General features: G+C 34.5%; 1 protein-coding gene across 6 annotated transcripts; it reads left to right on the forward strand.

Annotated features, from left to right (window-relative positions):
* Window positions 1-9,732: 9,732 nt before the first annotated feature.
* LOC122318394 (putative pentatricopeptide repeat-containing protein At1g12700, mitochondrial) lies at window positions 9,733-15,112 on the forward strand. Of its 6 annotated transcripts, XM_043135690.1 has the most exons (4): window positions 9,733-13,382; window positions 13,619-13,691; window positions 13,785-13,921; window positions 14,587-15,112. In XM_043135690.1, exon 1 carries the CDS (start codon window positions 10,145-10,147, stop codon window positions 11,981-11,983), a length of 1,839 nt encoding a protein of 612 aa, XP_042991624.1. In that variant the 5' UTR covers window positions 9,733-10,144; the 3' UTR covers window positions 11,984-13,382; window positions 13,619-13,691; window positions 13,785-13,921; window positions 14,587-15,112. The 6 variants fall into 6 exon arrangements, with proteins under 6 accessions (XP_042991624.1, XP_042991621.1, XP_042991622.1 ...); XM_043135687.1 differs by having other exon boundaries at window positions 9,733-13,691; XM_043135688.1 differs by having other exon boundaries at window positions 13,549-13,921.
* Window positions 15,113-24,194: the final 9,082 nt, after the last annotated feature.

The following is a 24,194-nucleotide window of genomic DNA, read 5'->3' on the forward strand; positions in this document are numbered from 1 at the left end:
ATATTGTGATTTACAACATCTTGATTGATGCTATGTGTGATGCGGGAAAACTTGTGACTGCAAAAGAACTCTTTTGTAGTCTTTCTATCAAAGGGTTGCATCCTAATGCTCGCACTTACACTATAATGTTCAATGGACTATGCAGAGAGGGACTAATAAATGAAGCCTGCGAGCTGCTTGAGAAAATGGATGGGAATGGTTGCTTGCCTGACAAATTCTTGTATAACACAATTATCCAAGGATTACTGCAACATGATGAGACATCAAGGGCAGTAGAATATATTGAAATAATGGTAGACAAGGGTTTCTCTGCAGATGAAACAACTGCGACCATGGTGATTGACTTGTTGTGTGCTAATAAAGTTGATAAGACAATAAAAGAGTGGTTTGAGAAGCTTTTGTAAAAGGCTTTCTTGGTTTGCAATGCCAAGAACATCATTATACTTCATCGCTCCACTGGCTGATCTATAGGGAATGTTTATTTACCTCAGGTGAATTTTAAATCTCTCATTTTTATGGGCAAGATTGATCAGTCCTCGGCCTCTATTATCTTTCATCGAAATGTTTGACTGGTGGAAAGTACTTGCAGCGGAAGTTAGACTATGGGATTGTGGTGGTTGAATCTCCATTGTTTTCTGATGTGAATGTTTTTAAATTTTCCCTGATGATATTATGTTTGTGAGTAGTATGTTGGAAATGTTGTCTAATAGAAATATGTATTATGCTGAAGTGTAGTGCACTAACCTCTATGATAAGGTGCAGTAAGTACCTTACTCATTTTTAAAGCTGGGTGCCCTTTTATCATGAACTTGCTGTAACTTTTTGTATGTTGGACTGTGAACCAATCAAGACTAGTGTACATTGAATAGATTATCAACTTAAGGAAGTTGCTGATAATGGGATCTGCTTGTTTGTTCATGGGCTAGATTGTAAGCAATTTAGTTGCAGTCAGGCACAAAGGTAGCCACTTCATGATCATGAAATCCTCTACTCTACTCATTTAGGTGCAGTAAGTACCTTACTCATTTTCGAAGCTGGGTGCCCTTGTATCATAAACTTGCTGTAACTTTTTGTATATTGGACTGTGAACCAATCAAGACTAGCGTACATTGAATAGATTATCAACTTAAGGAAGTTGCTAATAACGGGATCTGCTTGTTTGTTCATGGGCTAGATTGTAAGCAATTTAGTCGCAGTCAAGCACAAAGGTAGCTGCTTTATGATCAGGAAATCCTCTACTTTACGAACATCAGAGATGCTAACTATTATAATTTATAACAAGAGTAATATATCATGGACATTTGCTGGTCTGATCTTGCATTGGTGCAAAATGTAGTCTGGTTATACCACTGTGTTTATAATCAGAATGGACAATCCAACTGTAATCAGTCTATGTTACTGTCTATCTCAAACCTTCTGATTGGCTTTGGCTTTGGTCATAACCAAGCATGAATTTTTTCGAATGGTCTGATCCTCATGATTTTCGATTGCTAACCTGTTTACACATAATGCTCTTCTTCAGTGTCACCAATGATGCTTGAACCTTGATTTATCTGATTGTCAATAGGCTAGCATTTTCCATCAGAAGGCCACAATGCCATTTAATTCTGTATCACCCAGCCATCAGAATTTAGAGTAAAGTACATAGAAGTTAGTTTGGCGCTTCTGATCGTTCCATGCCTCCATCCCTCCCATTTAGATAGAACTCCATCTCTACTGTTTAGTTCTTTGTACTTTTGTGTACATATAGGTTGCTAGATTTTCAAAATTTGTAAGTGAAGATGCAGAAATGCTGTTATCGAGCAACTGATGTTGTTTCTTCCCAACTTATGTCTCAAATGTATTCTGTAACTTTTTCTGAATTTACTTTCAGTATAACTGAATTTTGACCGCGGGAAGTGTGAAGTCATCCACCTCTGCTGGGCAATGCCAGGTGTGCAACAAGATTAAATAATATAACTCAGTAGGGGCTTTATTGTGAAATTATTGTATTCCTAAGCTCCAAGTATATTAGTTGTATCTCCATTATTTTGTCAAGTTAATTTTTTAAACATGCCCTGAAATGATATTACGAATATGGGTAGAAAATTAAAAATGTAGTTTAATGGAAATCCTCGTCATACTGAAGTGTAGTGCATTAACCTCCATGATAGGGTGCAGTGAGTACCTTTCTACATGCTTGATAGCCCTGTGTTGTTGGATCATAAGCTTCCTTTTAACTGTTTGGGTATTGGACTGGGAACCAATTTAGAGCAGTGCAGTTTGAATTGATTACAACTTTAGGAAGTTGCTGATAACAAGAGTTGCTTCTTTTTTCATGGGCTAGAAGGCAAGCAATTTGGTTTCAGTCGGGCACAAAGGTAGACTCAAGGTTTGGTGATCATGGAATGCAAAATGCAATTTCACAGTAATGATCATGAAATAAACTCTTTATAAGTCCACAAGATTTATCACTATCTTGTTCTTCACTCATGGTAGACATTCTTAAATTTATGAGCCAGCAGGCTCCAAGGTCCAATTTTAATTTCAAGATGAAATGTGGTGTTATCTCACAAACATATGAACGTGGTGGTAGTTTGTCCTGCACATTCTCAGCCCATTTTTTATTGCATTGTGTTCAAACAAGTTTTCTTTTCATTGGTCTTTCTTTTCTGTTCGACCATATCCTTTTTTCTTGTCATTAGTGATTTATGATATGAAAAGCTTGATGCTATTGTTGCTTATTATGGTTTCTACTTTCTCTGAAGTTTAATAAGCCTTAAAACGATTGAAATGTAGCTTAGTAAGTGGTGTGAGTATTAGCCTTGGATTTGTGTTGTTAATGTGGTTATTTTGATCTCTTTGATTGGAGAAATATTTTTTGCAGTCGGCAGATGCAGTCGGCGTGCAGTCGGCTGTAAAAAAAAATTAATACGGGACCTACATGAAAAAAAAAATTATTTTATAACTTTTTATAATTCATGTACGTCCCCTTGAATATAAAAAAAAAAAATTATAATTTTTTTTTATTCATTTCGTATAGCCGACTGTACGCCGACTGCATCTGACGACTGTATGTAGCAAAGCCCCTTTGATTGGCCTCCTTTTCAACAAGTTTTTTTTTTTTCTCAGTTATTCTGTAACATCCCAATCCCCAAAAAAAAAAAAATGTAATTATTATTATTATTATTATTATTTTATTAGATATATTTTGAGGTAGTAATTAAAATAAAATAAAATAAAACATTTCAGGTGGTCCCTCCTTCCGTCTTTTATAGTTTAATGAAAAATATTAACATGATGCTCATTTGTTACACTAAGAAGAATCACGTGAGGATAACATAAAGTACAAAATCAAAATTTTTAGAAAATATTTGTTACATTAACTACAAAAATAAAAATACACTTTCCAAATTTATAAGAATAAAATTAATTAATTAATTAAATGAGAAAATCAAATAATGTTTAAAACTGGAAAAAAAAAAAAAAAGAAACCCATAAAATCAGAAACTTCTTATTATTTAATAATTTCAGTTTTTTAAATTTAATTAAGTGCATGTTTGGAATTGAGGCAAGAAAAATGGCTTATAACTTTAGGGTTTAGGGTTTATAGTTGAATTACTAAGTTATACTACTAGAAAGTTATTTATTATTTGGCAACTATACATTTTTTCACACATGTTACATCTATTTAGAAACAAATTTAAAAAGTATTTTTTGAGGTAAAAATGACGATTATTTAATTTTCTTAACAATTACGATCATATCTTTGAAAGTTTTGAAAACTATAATTATCTTAAAGTTATATGTGTATTTTCACCTATTGACAATCTTTTTAAAATTCGAGTTATGTTTCGTATTATACAGAAAAACATGTTTGAGGAAAAGTATCAAAATTATGCTATTCCTAACAGAGCTTTTTGGTAGAACAAAAGAACAAGAGAAAGAGAAGCTCCCACCACTCTCTAAAGAAAAAACACAGAGCCGTCCCAAGAGGGCTTGGCTCCCTCCTCCCTTCCTCACTCTCTCCCTCCTCTTTCTGTTTTACTATTTTTTTAGTTAGCTTGTTTGTTTTGTCTGGTGTTTTTGAATAAGGTGCTGGGTGATGAACTACTATGAAGGTGTGATGTCGTGGCTCATGCGCCTAGCCCAAGATCTCGGTGGTTCATCTCTCTCTCCCTCTTTCCGGTCAAAAACAGAGTTGAAGTGCAGCTAGGGCACGCTCAAGAAGTGGAGGCAGCAGTTATGACTCTGGTGGTTAGAGAAAGAACGGGATGGCCTTCAGTTTCTTGGGGCGAGTGGCAATGCAGAACAACATTGAGGCTCCTGAGGATGTGCATGAAAAGGGAGGATGTTCTCGGTCGGTAGGGAAGTTGCTCCCGATCAGTTGGGTGCAACGTGGACTGGCAGCGTTTGGTTTTGGTTCATGCAAATGCTCTGTTTTCAGAGCATAAAACAGGGGAATAAATCCTCTTGCAAATGTGGCTGGTCTGTACAATAGACGGCAACTCCACGGTGGACGTTACTGAAAGGTAACGATGGCCTCTAGAATGGCAGTTTGAAATGCAGGTAAGGGGGGAAGTACACAGCTCCTGGGCGCGGGGCGGTTTGCGGTGCAGGACGAGATGGGTCTTGGGAGCGAGGGGGAACATATGAGCGGGAGATGTGCGGAAACGTGGACTCTCAGATGTGCAGAATCCAGTGCTCGTGTCGAAATGCAGCTCCAGTGAACTTAGTGTAGAAGTTGGTGCTCGTGCATTGGTGGGCTCGCAAAGGAAAGGGAGGCAGCGGCATAAAGAATATGATGAAACCTTAAGAGCTCCCACTTGCAAACAAACTGGGCCCATGTGTTTTGGTTTAGACTGGGCCATGTGTTTTGTTTAGACAACGTCAGTGTTTTTGTGTTTGTATTTTTATGTACTTTTTGTTTTTGTTTTATTTTATAAATAAATAAAAAATATGCTTTTGGACTTGATGTCCACAGCAGTAATGTTCCACTACTCATTTGGAGGAAGGTGGGTGATTGTAATTCTCCTCTTTGGGAGGACGAAGCGTGTTAGTACCTCTCTTTTTTTGGAAGAGAGATCGCTCAGTTCAGTTTTAACAGAGTGATTTCTCTATTAACTATTGTCAGGAGAGAGTTTATAGAAATTAAGACAATATCCATCATAAAGAAATTTGTGGGCGAGTGAGCTCTTAACAGTCGAGTAGTCTGGCTGGTAATCTGGGTTTTCCCTGTATTGATTAGTCACAGCTATAACTTCAATTTTATTGAATGAAATGAAGTCTATTTAAAAAAAAAAAATTATGTTATTCTTCAAATGTACTTTTTAGTTTATTTGAGATTAAAAAGTACTTTAATATATAACACAAACAATCTAGTTTTTCTATTAAAGAGCTTTTAAGATTATTTAAACACTTTTTACTACTCATAACACAATCCCAGGCAGGACTTAAGTGTTTTTTAGTTAATTTTCTAACTTATTTATATTGCAATTTACAATTAATATGTCTTTGTATTTCTAATTTTAGATGTTTTTAAATTTAACTTATTAAATTTTCTTGTTTTGATTTTGACTTTTTATGGTCTGTTTTCTCATTTATTAATTATTTCTTTTCTTTTGTGTTTTATTTTTAATTTCTCTAATGTGACATCCTGGTATGGCATTTTTCATTAGTTCTAATGTGATAAATTATCATCACTTTAGCATTTCTCATCTTATAATCAATAGCCATTAGATGTATGAGTAACTTTGAAATTTAGTATTTACCTCATGAATGAATAAATTTTTGTTGTAAGGCAGTTTGTGCATAAGTGATTCAAGTAAAGCTAACATGGATCTCAATTTTTCATCAATAAGTCAAATGGTATTCTTTCATCTTAGACTTTTAATTTTCAATGCCAGATAAAACAATTTTAATTGACTGTCTAATTATATAGTTAATTTATAAAATTACTTAAAATGATATTGTTATGTAGGGATGCTACCCTCACCCTACAAGGTACCTCGTCTGCATACTGGGGTGCAGGGGAGGGGGGGTCCTCCGTCTACCGACTCTACCCCCTCGCCCCCCTAATGGGCCTTTGGGCCATAAGCTATTTTTGGGACAAAACAATTGAAATGAGCCCAAAATGTTCTGCACCATCTTGGGTCTAGAAATTAACAAAAAAAAAATTCAAAAAATGAATTTACATGAATAAAAATAATATACATGATACAAATTTAGAGCACATGAGCTAATGAAGTACTACTACAAAGTACTAGTCTACTACTTAATAAATTAATAATAATGACTAAGCTATTATAAAATTTGAGACTAAACAATTACAAAATTACAAACATAAAAATGTCTAAGGAACATTGTATCAACATTACAAATAACTGCTTTCAAGGAACATTGTACCAACATTACAAATCACTAAATACATTATACAAGAATAACTGATTCAAATTTCATTGAACTAAGAGACCTGTTTGACATTTGGGACAGCCCGGGCGGGTGGTCAAGAGTGGAAATACATGTAATTAGTGTTGCATGTTGTGAGTGTGACTATGTGAGATTATAAAATCTGAAACAACATTAACAATTTAATAGGAAAATAAATTAGAATTATAAACAAGAAACAAGAATTAAAATTACAAACTTATATTACTATATTAGAAATGAAAAATTAAAAACTAAAATCTGACTAACCATGATGAGATGGGGATCAAGATGAGACATTGAGAAAAGATCATTTACATTTTAGTCCTGGGGCTTGGGATTATGATTAACTCATTGAGATTTGAGGCTTGAGATGCACATATTCATATTGTACAAACAATATGTAAATACAAAAATCAATTATATACAAAAAATTATATAAATACAAAAAATCAATAAAGGGACAATACAAATTGTACAAACCTATGAACTATGGCAAATGGCAAATTGGCAATGGTGGGTCCAATAGCACGAAATCGTACTGCAACGGAGGTAGACATCATCTGACTCATCTCATGTATTGCTACAACAATTAATTTAGAAATTAATACTAATAAAATCAAAATGAATATAAATAAATCAAAATAGTAAAATAAAATTAATGATTACCAAACCCAAGTTGATCACCACCCTCCTCCTCTCCAGTCTCCTTAAATTCAAGAACATCTGGAACATAAATTTCATTTCCCATCATCAAACTCTGCATGCATATCAGTGCCTTTACATTTTTGGCATAATCAATTATAATATATATTTTTTTGTAAATACAAGTTTACAAATTTGATCATATATACTCATATAAAAAGTCTAGAACTTATATAGATTATAGTTCTTCTATATACAATCGGTATGAGAAATCATTGGAGAGCCGGTTGATGTTAGATGATAGTTTATTAAAAAACAGTGAATGGAAGAATGAAAGAAAACCAAAACAGATGAAAGAGGAAGAAAAAAGAATGAAAACTAAAACAACCAGATCTGAGATTTTGTCCTTCCTTTGTCGAAATTCATTTCTGCTTTTTTATTTTAATTATTTTTTCTCTAAGTGAAAACTAGTTATGAGATTTTGTATTTCCATCTTTGTATAAAAAAATGATTGTGAAAATTGTTTATAGCGACAATGGGTAAAAAACCATATCTAAGATTTTGTCCTTCCACCATCTTTCTTCTTTGTCACATTTTTTCCCCTCATTTATAGTTGCAAAACGAGATTTGAGATTTTGTCCTTCCATCTTTGTAGCAAAAATGATAGTGAAAAATCGTTTATAGTGAAAATGGGTGGAAACCAAGATATGAGATTTTCTCTTTTCTCCATCTTTCTTTTTCGTCGTGTTTCTTCTTCCCATGATTCTATAGAATACCCGAAGCAAGATTCCCGATAACATTCTTAGTTGAGAGAAAAGAACCCAACTGTATTAATTTGTTTGAATAAGCTAAAAACTAGTGCTTATTTATGGTTCTCGTAATTCTTTTTGCTTGATTGGAAGCGCAGCTAAACCATGCAGGGAGCTCTAGAATGACCAGAAGAAATGGGGGGCTTCGTGAGGCGGTGACTTCGTGGAGAAGACGATAGGGGCTTCATGGGATGGAGAAGATGAAGACAAAGGCTTCTATCTTCGTGGGGATGGAGGCCACCATCCACTTCAATCTCTGCTTGGCTATCAAATTAGAAACAACATTGTTTCTAATTTTTCACATCAGACGCGAAGCCACGAGGGTTCCCCTAGTTGGTTACGAGTAGAATTTTTGTATAGATTATAGTTAAATGCAATACTATATTAGTATTTGTTAATTATTATAAAATAATGTACTTATACTATAATATAAATAGAATAATAATTTAGTATATGTAAACATTATATTATTACTAATATAGATAATCTGTAAACCAAAAAAATTTGAACGAACCAAACAGAAATCGAAAAAATCGGGAGTATTGGTTTTGATAGTGAATCTATCCGATATCAGTTTTTAAATTTTTAAAATTGGTATATATCAGTTTAATTCTAAAAAATGTACAAAACCAGACCGTACTGAATCGGTTGCACCCTTACATATAACATGAACAAGAAACCAAAGAATTAAAATCCAAACTCGATTAAGCAAAAACAAGACCATACTGTAGGAACAAAACATAAAATGGAGTAGTGAGGGACAACCAAAATTACACACAATGACACAATGGACCAAAAATAACCAAAAAATCACTGTTATTAAAGGATATCAAACATCTTATAAAGACGAAAAATGTTTCAATTTATCAAAAAAAAAAAAAATCATATAGCCACTGCCTAAGTTTTCTTAAAAGCTATGAAAAATAAATAACTAAATAAAGTTTTCTTAAAAGCTTTTGTAACAGAGCAGTGCTACATCCACCATAGCAGGAGGTTGGTCCCAAGACGAGCTTTTTTATTTATTTATTTTTATTTTTTTCATTCATTTTTTATGTTCTTAAATATTTTTTAAAAATAAAAAAATCAGTAACATTACTGAAAAAGAAGAGGTTTGCTACGGATCAGCCACTGTTCACGGCTGATCCGTAGCACACCTTACGTGTAATATATATATATATATATATTTTAAACACAAAGCCAACGTCGTTTATCCCTCCCCCTACCCAATTCTCTCTCTCAACTCACCCAACCCCGCTGTGCGCTACCGCCGTGCACTACCATCATCGCCACCGACCACCTCACCGGCTCTCCCTCACACCGGCGACCCTCCAATCACCTTCGACCTTCCACAGCAGCCCCCACCCGCAGCCCCTCCTCTCCTCTCTCGAAATGGGTCTTACATGAATTTAGTCACCATGCCGCCGCCGTATGCTAGCCCAGCCACCACCACTGAGCCCCACGACCTCCTAGTAACCCCCACCGTCAAATCCAAGTCATGGCAACCCTCTCCTCCCTCTCCATCGCATCTCACAACCCGAAATGGGTCTCTCCATCGCATCTCTCATTTGGCCTAGATGGACGTAGGGTGGGAGTGGGGGTAGAGGAGGGGCCGGGTGGGGGGAGAGGATGCCGACGCCGAGTGGTGGGGGTGGGGGTAGAGGAGGGGCGGGGGCGGGGGGCTTGGGCGACACACGGGGTAGAGAGAGGGAGAAAGGTTTGTTTTTGTTGTGGGGGTGTTTTTAGTCATTTTACTCTATGACACATAAGGTGTGCAGGGGTTGATTCCAAACAGGGCTGATGCTAATACTTTTTCTTTAAAAAAACACTTCGACTAAAAAAAACAAAACAAAAAAATAAAAAGAAAGGACTCGGGACACAAATTCGGGACCCACATTTGGTGGGTTTAGGGTTTCACAAAAAATGTTATTTATCGCGCATGGATGAACTCAGAACTTCCGGCCGTCACTACCATCTGCCACGCTCTATCTGAGATTTCTCATTTCTGCTTTGGCTTGTCATTTTCCTACATACCATATTTTGATTTCTTATTTTTGGTTTCTATTGTGAATTTGAAGAGAGTTATATCATTATATGGTGAATTAGGAAATTCTCTGTTGAAGAAGTTCTCGATGTTGGAACATAACGCAATATATTCTGGTTTCCATACTCAAAAGATTGTGAGAATGGGAAGGAGAGCCGAAGATGATGAAAATGGGTAATAGTGCTTCTACCTCTGCTTATCTCATCTGATCTGCTTGTGCTTTTCGTTCTCCTGGAAATACTGAATGGGTACAACTCCTAAATCTTTGAACTCGCTTCTTTTCTTCTTCTCGAATCATTTGATTCTTGATTATTGTCGTGTATGGCATCTTTCATTCCATTCTTCAAGCAGTTACTATCTCCGTAGTGTAGCCACCAACTCTTCCACCAGAGTTCGAGAATATAGGGAAAGCCCCAAACAGTTATTAAAATATGTAAGAGATCAATGCAAAACTGGGACCTTCAAGGATCTTGACGGTGCCTTGGGCTTATTTGATCGAATGGTCCGCATGCACCCTTTGCCTTCTGTTGTGTCTTTTACTCAATTGCTGACATCAATTGCAAGAGCGAAGCATCACTCAACTGTGATCACATTGGTAAAACAAATGGACTTGTTAGAAATTGCTCCTGCTCTTCATACTCTCAATATTTTGGTTAATTGCTTCTGCCATCTTAACCGTGTTGATTTGGGGTTCTCTGTTTTGGCAAAAATTTTGAAACTTGGTTTTCAACCCAACTGTGTGTCTATAAGCACTCTTGTCAAGGGGCTTTGTCTCCAGGGTAAAATTGCTGAAGCGGTGAATTTGGCTGATGAAATGGGGAAGAAGGGATTTAAACCTGATGAATTTACCTATGCGACCGTAATTAATGCTCTGTGTAAGGTAGGTGAAACTGATCTGGCCATTAACTCGCTTAGGAAGATGGAAGATGCAAATTTTGTACTTAATGCAGCATCGTATAATACAATCATTTGCAGTTTGTGCAAGGACGGATTGTTGACTGATGCCTTGAAACTTTTTTCCACAATGACGAGTAAAGGCATTCAGCCAAACCATTTTACTTACAATCCCTTACTTCAGGGCCTATGCAAGTTTGGCCATTGGAAAGAGGCTGCTAAATTAGTGACTGATATGGAAGAAAGGAATATCATGCCAAATGTGCGCACTTTCAATGTATGGGTGGATGCGCTTGTAAAAGAGGGGAAGATGACGGAGGCAAAAGAAGCTTTTGATATGATGACTGAGAAAGGCATAGAGCCAGATGTAGTCACGCACAACTCTTTCATTGATTGTTATTGTCAGCAAAACAAAATGGATGAGGCAATCAAAACATTTAATATGATGGTTAGGAGGGGTTGTTCTCCTAATGTTTTTAGCTATAGCACACTAATCAATGGATATTGTAAAAGTAAGAGAATTGCTGAGGCAATAAATCTCTTTCATGAAATGTTAGACAAGAGAATGATTCCCAATGTTGTCACTTACAACACTTTTCTAGGTGGGTTTTGCCGAGTGGGGAGACCTCTGGCTGCGTTAGATCTACTCCATGAGATGCAAGTTTGTGGAGAACATCCTAACATCCAAACTTATGCCATTTTGTTAGATGGTCTTTTTAAGAACGGATGTTTTGTGGAGGCAATGGCATTGTTTCGAGAGATTGTAGACAAAAAGTTGGACGTTAATATTGTGATTTACACCATCTTGATTGATGCTATGTGTGATGCGGGAAAACTTGTGACTGCAAAAGAACTCTTTTGTAGTCTTTCTACCAAAGGGTTGCAACCTGATGCTCACACTTACAATGTAATGTTAAAAGGACTATGCAAAGAGGGACTAATAAATGAAGCGTGCGAGCTGTTTGAGAAAATGGATGGGAATGGTTGCTTGCCTGACAATTTCTCGTATAACACAATTATCCAAGGATTACTGCAACGTGATGACACATCAAGGGCAGCAGAATATATTGAAATAATGGTTGACAAGGGTTTCTCTGCAGATGCAACAACTGCGACCATGGTGATTGACTTGTTGTCTGCTACTAAAGTCGATAAGGCAATTCGAGAGTGGTTTGAGAAGCTTTTGTAAAAGGCTTTCTTGGTTTTCAATGCCAAGAACATCTATATACTTCAACACTTCACTAGCTGATCTATGGGGAATGTTTATTTACTTTAAGTGAATTTTAAATCTCTCATTTTTATGGCCAAGATTGATCAGTCCTCCGCCTCTATTATCTTTCATTGAAATGTTTGACCGATGGAAAGTACTTGCAGCGGAAATTAGACTCTGGGATTTTGGTGGTTGTATCTCCATTGTTTTCTGATGTGAATGTTTTTAAATTTTCCCTGATGATATTATGTTTGTGAGAAGTATGTTGGAAATATTGTCTAATAGAAGTATTTATTATGCTGAAGTGTACTGCATTATCCTCTATGATAAGGTGCAGTAAGTACCTTACTCATTTTTAAAGCTGGGTGCCCTTGTATCATAAACTTGCTGTAACTTTTTGTATATTGGACTTTGAACCAATCAAGACTAGTGTACATTGAATAGATTATCAACTTAAGGAAGTTGCTAACAATGGGATCTGCTTGTTTGTTCATGGGCTAGATTGTAAGCAATTTAGTTGCAGTCCGGCACAAAGGTAGCCGCTTTATGATCATGAAATCCTCTACTTTACGAACATCGGAGATGCTAGCTATTATAATTTATAACAAAAGTAAGATATCATGGACATTTGCTGGTCTGATCTTGCGTTGGTGCAAAACGTAGTGCTTACTAGTTATACCACTGTGTTTACAATCAGAATGGACAATCCAACTGCAACCAGTCTATGTTACTGTCTATATCAAGCCTTCTGATTGGCTTTGGCTTTGGTCAGAACCCAGCATGAATTTTTTCGAATGGTCTGATCCTCATGATTTCTGATTGCTGACCTGTTTACACATAATGCTCTTCTTCAGTGTCACCAATGATTCTTGAACCTTGATTTATCTGATTGTCCATAGGCTAGCATTTTCCATAAGAAGGCCACAATACCATTTAATTATGTATCACACAGCCATCAGCATTTAGAGTAAAGTACATAGAAGTTAGTTTGGTGCTTCTGATTGTTCCATGCCTCCATCCCTCCCATTTAGATAGAACTCCATATCTATTGTTTAGTTCTTTGTACTTTTGTGTACATATAGGCTGCTAGATTTTCAAAATTTCTAAGTGAAGATGCAGAAATGCTGTTATTGAGCAACTGATGTTGTTTCTTCCCAACTTATGTCTCAAATGTATTCTGTAACTATCTTTTAATATACTTTCAGTTTAACTGAATTTTGACCGCAGGAAGTGTGTAGTCATCCACCTGTGCTGGGCAATGCCAGGTGTGCAACAAGATTAAATAATATAACTCAGTAGAGTTCTTTATTGAGTAATGATTGTATTCCTTAGCACCAAGTATATTTGCTACGAGCCATTCTGATTCTTGTACAAGCTGGTATGTTGGCCTTTTCCTTCCTTCTACGTCGTTGCTTCTGCCCATATTTATGTTTCTTATTTTCAAGGCTTGTTTTGTTTGTATTGCCAAAAATGGTGTTTGTACTTGCAAGATTAAATTAGAGTATGGTATTTTGAAACTTGACTGCAAAAGAACTATTCTGTAGTCTTTCTACCAAAGGGTTGCACCCTGATATTTGGACGTACAGTATAATGATCAAAGGACCATGCAAATAGGGACTTAGAGATGAAGCCTGGGAGCTGCTTGAGAAAATTGATGGGAATGGTTGCTTGCCTGACAATTTCACGTGTAACCCAATTATCCAAGAACTTTTGCAACATAATGAATCATAAAGGGCAGTGGAATATATTGAAATAATGGTTGACAATGGTTTCTTTGCAGATGTAACAACTGCAACCCTTGTGGTTTCAATAGTGGTTTGAGAAGCTTTTGTGAAAGGCTTCCTAAGTTTCACTACCGAGGAAAACTTTATAGTTCAATGCTTTGCAAGCTGATCGATAAGGGATGTCCACTTCAAGGTAATTTTGTATCTCTCACTTTTGGGCAACTTTGATCTGTTCTCTATCTCTATTATCTTTCAATTCAATGGTTGGCTGACAGAATGCAATTGCTGTGTAAATTAGTCTCAAGTGTTGGCGATCATGGAATGCAAAATGCAATTTCACAGTTTAATGATCATGAAATATACTCTTTATATGTCAACTAGATAGGTTCTTATCACAACCTTATTCGTCACTCATGGTATTCATTCTTAAATTTAAGAGCCAGCAGGCTCCAAGATCCTTGGTTTTCCAAATTAAAGAAAATGTTCCAAAGTCAAGGCGAGCTGGGTTAGTATGAGCTATTTCCTATAAAGATTTTGTTCCTTTGATACGAATAGTATTATCTTGGCCTATCATTGCAAGCATGATTTTGTTTTTGACCTCTCAAATGTTTGCAAAGTTCAATGTCGATTTCTCTTGAACTTATGAATGTGGTGGTAGTTTGTCCTGCATATTCTGAGCCCATTTTTTATTACATTGTGTTCAAACAAGTTGTCTTTTCATAGATCTTTCTTTTTTGTTGGACCATATCCTTTTTTCTTTTTGTTTGTGATTTATTGTGGCTAGTATGCAAATAGGTATTTATGATATGAAAACCTTGATGCTATTGTTGCTTATTATAGTTTCTACTTTCTCTGTAGTTTTATAAGCCTTAAAATGAATGATTTGGAGAACTTGTACGGATACAATACCCACAAAGCTGAATTGAAGAAAAGGAAGATCACAGGCGACTCTATGCTCATTATGCAAATAGAAGAGGAGACAACAGGGCATACTCTTTGGATTTGTCACTCGCAAATGATGTTAGGGGACCGAATCATTCAAAAGGTGTCAATTGTAGATGATGATTTTGGAAGTGTTGTTACCAGTTATTGGACGCAATTTCAACATATAGTCTAGAACTTGTTACTATAGTGTTTACACCAAACCGTGGATATTACTTTTCTTTCTCCCAATCTTTGGTTTGTTTTTAATTTCCTTTCTAAAATGTAATACACAGTGTACTCGATTGTTTATTTTTTATTTTTACCTGGGTCTGTAGCTTTGCAATTCTTAGTTACAATTTTAAGAAAATTTTAAATTTGATCAATGTAACTTATTTTGCAAATAGTCAAGCTATGATTAATGAACGATGATTGTCAGGGTTGTTGAATGTATTTCAGCAAATGCCTAGCCTCACCAACTGGCCTTTATATTAGATAAGGTTTATAATTATTGACAAGGTATCTATATCTCAGTTTAGAATTAGTATACCACTACAAACTAAGATTTTGAATTTCGTTCCATTCCGGCCAAAATGGCCGGAATTTTCCGTTCCGGTATAGTGTCCAATACACTTTACTATTTCATTTTGTTTCACTTCAAATTTTGGTCATTTCGATCTCGTTTAGGCCATTTCAGTCAAATTCTGGCCATTTCGGCCAGAATTAAGCATTTCGGCCCTTATTCTATTTTGCACTCTTTTTAGAATTTTCTTATATTTAGATGGTATTTTGGTAAATTTTAAATCTAAATGGTATTTAATTAATTCTAAAATATAAATATATTTAAATAATTTTAATTTTTTTATAACTTTAAATATGTCCTCTTACTCTCTATTTTTTTAGATATAATTATTTTTAATAATTTATCTATTCTTTAATTTTTTTTTCTTTATTTTTGTATCTTAACTCTAGGTTTTATTTTTTTCAACATATATTCATTTTATAAATATTCAATTCTTCTATATATATATACACATATACATGATACACACTTAAATATTATATGTATTTATTTTATTAGTTGTTAGTTTATATATGCATATAAATATTTATATACAATATATAATTAATCTTGAAATAGTACACCGAAACATACCGGTATTGAAATAATTCATTCCAGTGCTTTAATCGAAATGGTTACCGAAACAGTATTCAAAACTTTGCTACAAACTGAACATTAAAAATAAGCCTCCAAGGAGTTTCATACTGAATAATGATTATCAACATGGGTGGTTAAATTTTCTCGATGCAATATATATCAACAACTTGTCAAGTTATGATTAAATATGAAATTTGTATGTATTACTAGTTCCTTTAGTTTAGTAAATATTAACTTTGTGTGTATATATATATATTAGAAATTTTGAACCAATACACGAAGATAATTTGTTTCAGTATTGAAGCCGGAATGTTTACTAAAATGGAATTTAAAACTTTGGTTGTAATGGCTAAACCTTCGCTATCTTTTTATTAATGAACACATTTCAGTTAGAGAAGTATTACATATATAAAAAGATTTCAAAAAAGGAAACTCACAAACTAGCAGGACTTCCATGTGATCTGTAATTAGCATGATTTATATCCGTTGGCATTGACTCAACACAGTGAAGCTTAAGGAGGGAATGCCAACAAAATAGTTCTATACCAGTATGCAACAAAGAAACAGTTCCAATAGTTCATTTTAACTCTATGCGGTTGTGAGTTAACATTGAAACATTGAATCAAAGCATGTTCTTTACTGGGGTGTTATTTTGGAAAAAATTGAACCCAAGCATGTTCAATGACCCAAGCATGTTCTTCACTGGGGTGTTATTTTGGAAAATATTGAGTCTAGAGTCCTCCATCATTTGTTAACATCTGTATGTTCAGCTTTGAAATATATATATATATATATATAATGCTTTTGAAAATAATCTAGTCTGGCAGTTCATCGCAGTTCATCTTTTATATATATATGTAGGTAGTGGTCTCCGTGACATTCATTCAATAGTTAATTGTTTCAAGGATGCTTTTGATTGGGTGGAAGCTAATATTCAGGATGTGCAATACCCTATTTATTGAGTCTGACTTTGCCTGTAAAAGAGTCAAGGAGGTTGAGTCTTGTTTAATGGAACACCTCAAGGAACAAGGAGGTTGAGTCTAGTATAATGGAACACCCCAAGGAATAACGAAAGTTGCTTGCTGCATTAGTATGGATTTCTGTGAACATTATTGGGTGTTTGAATTTTTAGTAGTCTAATTACTTGTAAGGGATAACCTAGAAACATAGGAAAACTATGGGAAAAATCAAAGAATGATCAAGAACCAGAATTGGCAAGCATCAAGACTCACTTCACTTCAATTTTGTATGAGAGTTTTCGAGGAACTCTGGACCTCCACATGAAATTCTTCTACAAACACTTCGATGCCTTGATCTGCATGTAAGGTTCCTTATATACAAGATGGAACCCAAATGTACCGTTTACAATTAAATGAAGCGCAAACTGTTACACATAAAATGCACCCACTATGACTATTGAGACAACATGAAATGTGTCGTTTCATTTATTCCCTCAACACATTGTTTTATTAATTCACTAAATGCCGTGTTTTCCATTCTCTCTCTTCCTTTGGGCATTAATCTCGTTACCTTTCAGCTCTTCTCATAACAATATTTTTCCCTTCAAAGCTTTGTCCACGAGGCAGACTAGTGGCTTCTCCCAATCACAACACCTTTTCCACAAGGTGAGGATAGCAGCTGCTCAACTTCCAAAGTAATTCCCAAGAACTATCTTCAATTGGTGCTGCTAGCCACTTAACCAGAACCTTAGTTATTGCCTCGTTACCCACTCATTTCATCCTTCTATCCAAAATTGCCTCTGGTTTAGGTTGAATATTGCCTTCAGTATCCATAGGTTGTAATGTGGGTAAAGGAGAAACTTGTTCATCCAATCTTTTTTTCAAACAGGATACATGAAAAATTGGGTGAATTTTTAAACTTGGGGGTAAATTCAGCTTGCATGCCACTGCTCCAATCTTTTCACTAACCTGAAAAGGACAATAAGACCTAGGTGATAGCTTCAAATTATGTCTCATGGCGACTATCGTTTGCATCTACTTGATCTTATTTCTACTTTTGGATTTACTGCCCTCAACAGCATATAAGTTCTTCAACATTTTGTACTCAAAGTGTAGTGTCGAGGATTATTTTCTATCCACCATCACCAATTAGCTATAAACTATCAGAAAGGTCCCAAGGAATGCCATGTGATTTTATCTTCTTTTCCTTTTCTTGGATAATTTATGTTTGATTCTCTAGAATTTAGAAACCTTAATAAGGCAGTGATTGGCACCCTACCAATAGCCACGAAGTTTTGAACATTTCATGCGATTTGTTCATGTTTGTATAGGTTTCTCTCTGCCAGATGGCATGTACAGTGGGAAATGGACCTAGTGATGTGGAAGAAGTCACATTTCTTTACAAGTTGACACTTGGTGTGTTGCGCTAAAGTTTGACTCAAACTAATGAATCAAAAATTTAGAGCAATTTTACCTACAAGTATACAGGTGTTGTAGCATCTAACAGGGTTGAATCCATAAAGATTGACTTACATGATAAAGAAAATAAACTCAAAAAATGAAAAGAAATTATTAAAAGGAACGTGTAATCAAATAGAAGAGAATATTACTAAGATGAAGATTTTTAAAATAATAGAATAAAACTAAAATGATAAAATAAATCGATTTGGAGAACGACTAAAGTTTCGAGGATCCGTCTAATAATTTAGAATATTGTCTCCGATCAATTTACTTCAATTAAATTAGAATAATGATTCCGTCTAATTGAAAGATTTAGCATTTAAGGCCAAGAAAACTAATCATTAATGACTAAACATGAACAATTGATGGTTAAAACATTAACAAACCCATTTTAATCTCACAGGAATTTTTTAAGCATCCAATATATTCAAAAATCACAATGAATCAAGATAAATTATAAATAATCAAAATATCCAATAATAACATTCAATTGACTAAACTCACAATATAAACTTTAATGTTGATCCAAAAACAATGTCTAAATCATTAGATTTCACCTCTAACTCTAGTACGAAAATGTAGTCAACCATGAAAATCACAAGAGCCTTGGAAATCAAAGAAGCATTTGCCATCAAAATACTAAAATAAAAGACAAAATCCAATACTAGAAAAACAATCTAGACAAGAGAAGAAAAGTGGAAAGAAGATAGAGCCCAAAAGAACTCTCTCCGTGTCGCTGTGCTACCTTTCTCCTTAAAAACCAGCTGGGTCACATCTCTCTCCATAAGTTCTCTTCCACGTATGCCTGGTTGTCTCGTTTCATGACCCAAAAGTCTTAAGGTAAAAGAAAAAGAGCTTTGCAACGTACAAGTAAATTTGCATACTAATACTGATATCTTCATATTCAAAATTTAAATTGGTACGGTTTTCAATAAAGTCTACTTTCTAATCAATTACATTGGATGAGTGCATGTATTAGTGTGTATAATTGCTTACAACCAAATTTTTTCAAAGAGAAATCTTCCTTTCGTCTGTAAGCCCCCATACTTCCTTTTCTTTCTAAGTCCTCTGCTTTACACGAAAAATAATCCAGCATCTCCGTCCAGAAGCCCCTCAGTGTCTTAGTCTCCCAAAAAGAAAATAGAAACAAAACTCCCCTCCCTACTTTATGTTTTCTATTTAGGAAGCCCCCTCTCCTTTGTCCTCTCATTCGTAAGTCCCAGCCCCCAAATAGAAAGCCTCTCGCTCCCGTTTTCGTCTCGGCTCTGCTGCATGCAGCCTTCTATTTTTCTAGCATTCTACGTCCCTCTCTCCCCAGAGCAAGCCAATCTCTTTCCGTCTTTTTCTTTTCTCAGTCCATCCCTCTCCCCTCTTTGTGTAAGTCTGTCCTCTCACATGAAAAGGTTAGCAAGCCTTTTCTTTTCTTTTTTTTCGTTGCAGGACAAAGTCCAAAAGTGAAATTCCTCTGCCTGGTCTCTCCGTTAGGTTAAGAAGCCCAAAAAATGTGCTGCTGCCCCTACTTTTTCGTTTACCCCTGGTTCAAAGCTACAGTGTAGTGTGTTTTGAAGAGGAATCTCTATCAAAACTGGAAGAAGCAAACTACTCTCTTCGTTTCTTTCTTTCGAAACCCAAAGAGACCCAAAACAAGAAACGACCAAACATGCTTCTTGCATACATGTGTAGTTCCATCAAAACCAAAACTCCTTTCTTTTCTAATGTCGTCCAAAATCGTAAGAAACCTTGTCAATGCTTTGTATTTCCTTCATCTATTTAGCCCCATATGCTTGTGTTGTATTTGACTTTGAAATGAAGATGTAAACCCATGTGCTGCTCATTTAAATAGAAAACCAAAAATAAATTAAAAGGAAGAATTGAATATCAAAAATATATTAGGCATGTGAGGAAATATTGTCTAATTAAATCATAGGTTATAAAATTAAGCATAAACCATGATATTAACCAATTTAAATCACAACTCAGATTTATACATATTAACCATTTTTTCATCTAAAACCAATAACAATTTCATGAACATATTAAAATGTATTGATTCTAAATGTATTAAATATGCAATATTTTATCTCAATCACGGTGTATACCCTAAAAGCTATGGTGTTAATGTTGCAAGTAACCTTTAGAATAAGTACCTGCAAATTGCAAGAACATGATGAAGTTAAGCAACTCGAAGTAGGAATTCAGTTCAAATGCTCTAGTGCAGTTGCAGGGTAGAAATAGTAGCAAATTGAAAATAAATTAATTATTGTAATAAGTGTGAAGGGATATATAGATACTCTTCTGTTCCACCTTTAATAACATCAATGAAATGTCTCACAAGTAAAATGATCGTAAACTGTAAATTATCGAATACATAACTCTGTAAATGAACACCATGAATACAATAACTGCATATGAAATTTCTATGCACTGTTAGGATTATTGTGTCCACAATATAGGGCTTCACATCACAAGTCAGTCATTAAGAAAGAAAGAAAGAAAGAAAAAAACACGTTTGACTTAGAACTCCCTCTCCCAACTCTGATCTCTTTTCCCATTATTTTGATCTTCTCAACCTCTAGTCCTAGTTTAAAGCTCTCTCCCCCTTTACGTTTGAAAGTTGTCAATGTATCATAGGTCAATTTTGGCCAAATCGGAACCAATTTTAGAAAAATGTTTTTGAAGAAATTCATGTAACTTATTTTTAAGTATATTTGATATTTGTTATTTGTCTATGTTGGAAGTATTTTTGAAGATGAACTTTATTTGTCGATTGGAAGGAACCAAAGCTACAACTAAAGTCACAGTTATTTGTCTATGTTGGAAGTATTTTTGAAGATGAACTTTATTTGTCGATTGGAAGGAACCAAAGCTACAACTAAAGTCACATTGTTAGCCTTTTTTTCCCCCTTTATTCAGATGATGCATTGCTTCTGGCAACTTAAATTTCTTAATTTCAGAACTTTTTATAGCTTATATTGCCCAAATGGTTGCATCATAACATACTTATTTCTATGAAGTATAAGTATTTATGATGTCCCTTTGTAAGATGATATTGGATTTTATTAGCTTCATAAGGGACACTAATGCTATTGTTATTACTACTATTAATACTATAGAAGGGTGAATCAATGAAACTTGTTTCATTGAGTTTGTGAATTATTAAGTGTTGTGCGAATTTGAATGTAGCGGTGTCAATTCATGTCGAGTCATTGGGATTCATGTCAGGTTGTTTAGGTTTGGATCATCAATTGGTCAACTCTAACCCGACTTGAATAAAAAAACTAGTCAATCAAGTTCAAATAATTCATGTTCATGTTGGGTTAGCCATCTTTTGCTACTCTTCAAAATTTTACAAATATGTTCTAATGGATTTAATTTAAATATTTAATAATTCACTCATGCAACATCAATACTTTGCTAACATCAATGGATTAATTGTTAAGAATATAATATAAATAATAAAATCTACATATTCCCACCAGTTTAAACTTTTGAGACAACTAGTGATTTCACATGAAATTAGAGAAGAGGTCATGAATTCGAAACCCTAACTCTACACTCTACCAATTTAATTAAATATTTCACAATTTTGACCTACTCATTGAGGAAAAGACTGGTCCACACGTGAGGGAGAGTGTTAAGAATATAATACAAATAATAAAAGCTATCTCTTCCTTACTTAAGATTTCAAGAAAACTGATAATTTCACATTCATAATATATTATAAATTAGGATTAATTTAAGTTTTCATGTATTCGAATAGATATTAAGTACTAAAAATAAGACAGCTATTTTTTAAATTTAGAAAATCAGCAAACTCCTCCATAAACCAAAAACAAGTAATAGAGTACAACTATATATAAATTCTTGAGGTACTTATATATCGAGGAAGGTGACATGGGCTAGAGTGAATTTTGACTATTATCTCGCAGTAGTTAATATGCTGAAAATATGAAACTTAAATTTCAAAATTTGAATTTTAAAAGAAAACTAACAAAATGAATCTTATAAGTAAAGCTGTAAGTACATATACCACTATTCTTTCCATTTTAATGTTCCTTACAATACAAAAGTCAAAGTGATTTTCATGATTTAAAGATTCAATTTTCAACATTTGTGAACTTTTAAAGTCCATTCAATGATCATAATAGATAAATCAGATGTTTTGTCATTTGATAAATATTTAGGGTCAACCAATCACTAAAAACTTAATAACATATTATTAAGTGCCATTTGGATAGTGAGTTGAGATCGGGTGGGTTGAGATAAAAGTTAAAAGTTGAATCATTGTTAGAATATTATTATTCAATATTATTATGGTTTTGAGATTTGAAAAAGCTGAAATATTTATTATATTTTATGTGAAAATTTGAAAAAGATGTAATAAATATTACATGAGATTAGATAAAACACTTCTTATATCCAAACGAGGCATTAGACATTTTGAATGTCTGCACTATGGGTATCATGGGATATTATGGGATTATACGAGGGGGTTACTTAGGTTGTCCATATAAATGACCATTTAAAATCCGGTTTGTGTCAAATTGACTTACGTTAAATTAAGTTCGACTCTAATCTTATTATTTTGTGTCGAGTTTGTTTAAGTTTACAAAAAAATTCTGACAACCCCTATTTGACTAGCATGCATTGCTTTCGGTTTCAACTGTACGCATGTTTTTTTTTATGGTTATCGTAAAAATGAGTTTACCTGATTCTACCTCAACTAGCATTTAACGTTTAAGAATACCATAATTATATTTAATACTGTATCACACAGCCAAATAATTAGTGGGAAATGTAGAGTAGTTAGTTTAGTCCATAGTTAAATTAAAGCTTTTAATATTCCCGCCAAAGGAGATTTGAGTTGCATTATTCTTCAACAGAAATGTGTACCATGCTCCAACGGTTTTTTATTTTTATTTTTTGAGATTGGATGCAATTACTAATTCATGATTTGGCATGTATAGAATGAAAAATTCCTGTTATTTACATGGGATTCCTCTTTACTGTTATTTACATGGGATTCCTCTTTATTATTCTTAAATAGTTCCCAAGAGAAGCTAGTTGATATATGATTTCTATTTCATCTTTCCTTTATTTCAATAAATATAGGAAACACTTGTTTTATCTATTGATTCTTTTCTAATCGATTTGCAGTTGCACATCTCCCTTAAGAGTATGGGAGCCATTTTTGCTTTATGTTTAGGATTTCACTCACTACAAGAAAAATAATTTTTTTGGGTGATATAAAGTAGTTGAAAAAATCCATGTATTCATCAAAAATACATATTTCCTACAATTTTTCAATTGCTAGAACATCGCTGCAGTAGTAAAGTCTAGAAAATGATTTTTTGGCACTTTTTCCCGTGGTTACAGTTTTCTAGAAGCAGAAAGAATACTTTCTTTTTTGCCCTTTTTTCCTTTTTTCGTCTTTGAGTTTTTAATGAACTCACCTCATTTTTTGAATCCATACGATACTAACTAATATTCATATCAATGATAAGTTCTATTGCAAGTCATCGAGCCCATGAATCTATTCCCTATTTTTTTTGTATGAAATCGGTAAATACTATGTCCATCCCTCTCTCTCTTGCCTCTCTCTCTCTCTCTCTCTCTCTCTCTCTCTCTCTCTCTCTCTCTCTCTCTCTCTCCAAGGCCTCGTCTCTCCCTACTATAGAAACTCTCTCTCTAGGTTTTAAGCCTCGATTGACAGAGTCCACCGAAGCAAACCTGCACCTCTAAACGCCAAGGTATACCTCGTTCACTCTCTATCTCTCTCTTTACCTCCGCATGTTCCTCACAATCTCAAATTCAAATTTAACCTTTTTTTTTTTGTTTTGTTTTGTTTTTGGTGTGTGTTACAGATCATTAGGAACATCCTTAGACTGCACTGCCTCGCTCTCAAATAATTTTGACGACTGCGTCAATTTTTTCCTGACGGTCAATTATCACTAAAAATAAGTATT

The sequence above is a fragment of the Carya illinoinensis genome, chromosome 8 (assembly GCF_018687715.1).
Source record: "Carya illinoinensis cultivar Pawnee chromosome 8, C.illinoinensisPawnee_v1, whole genome shotgun sequence".
Lineage (NCBI taxonomy): Eukaryota > Viridiplantae > Streptophyta > Magnoliopsida > Fagales > Juglandaceae > Carya > Carya illinoinensis.

Excerpts from the sequence above, each read along its gene's own strand:
- LOC122318394 (XM_043135686.1), top strand. The coding sequence starts at position 10,145 with ATGGGTACAACTCCTAAATCTTTGAACTCGCTTCTTTTCTTCTTCTCG.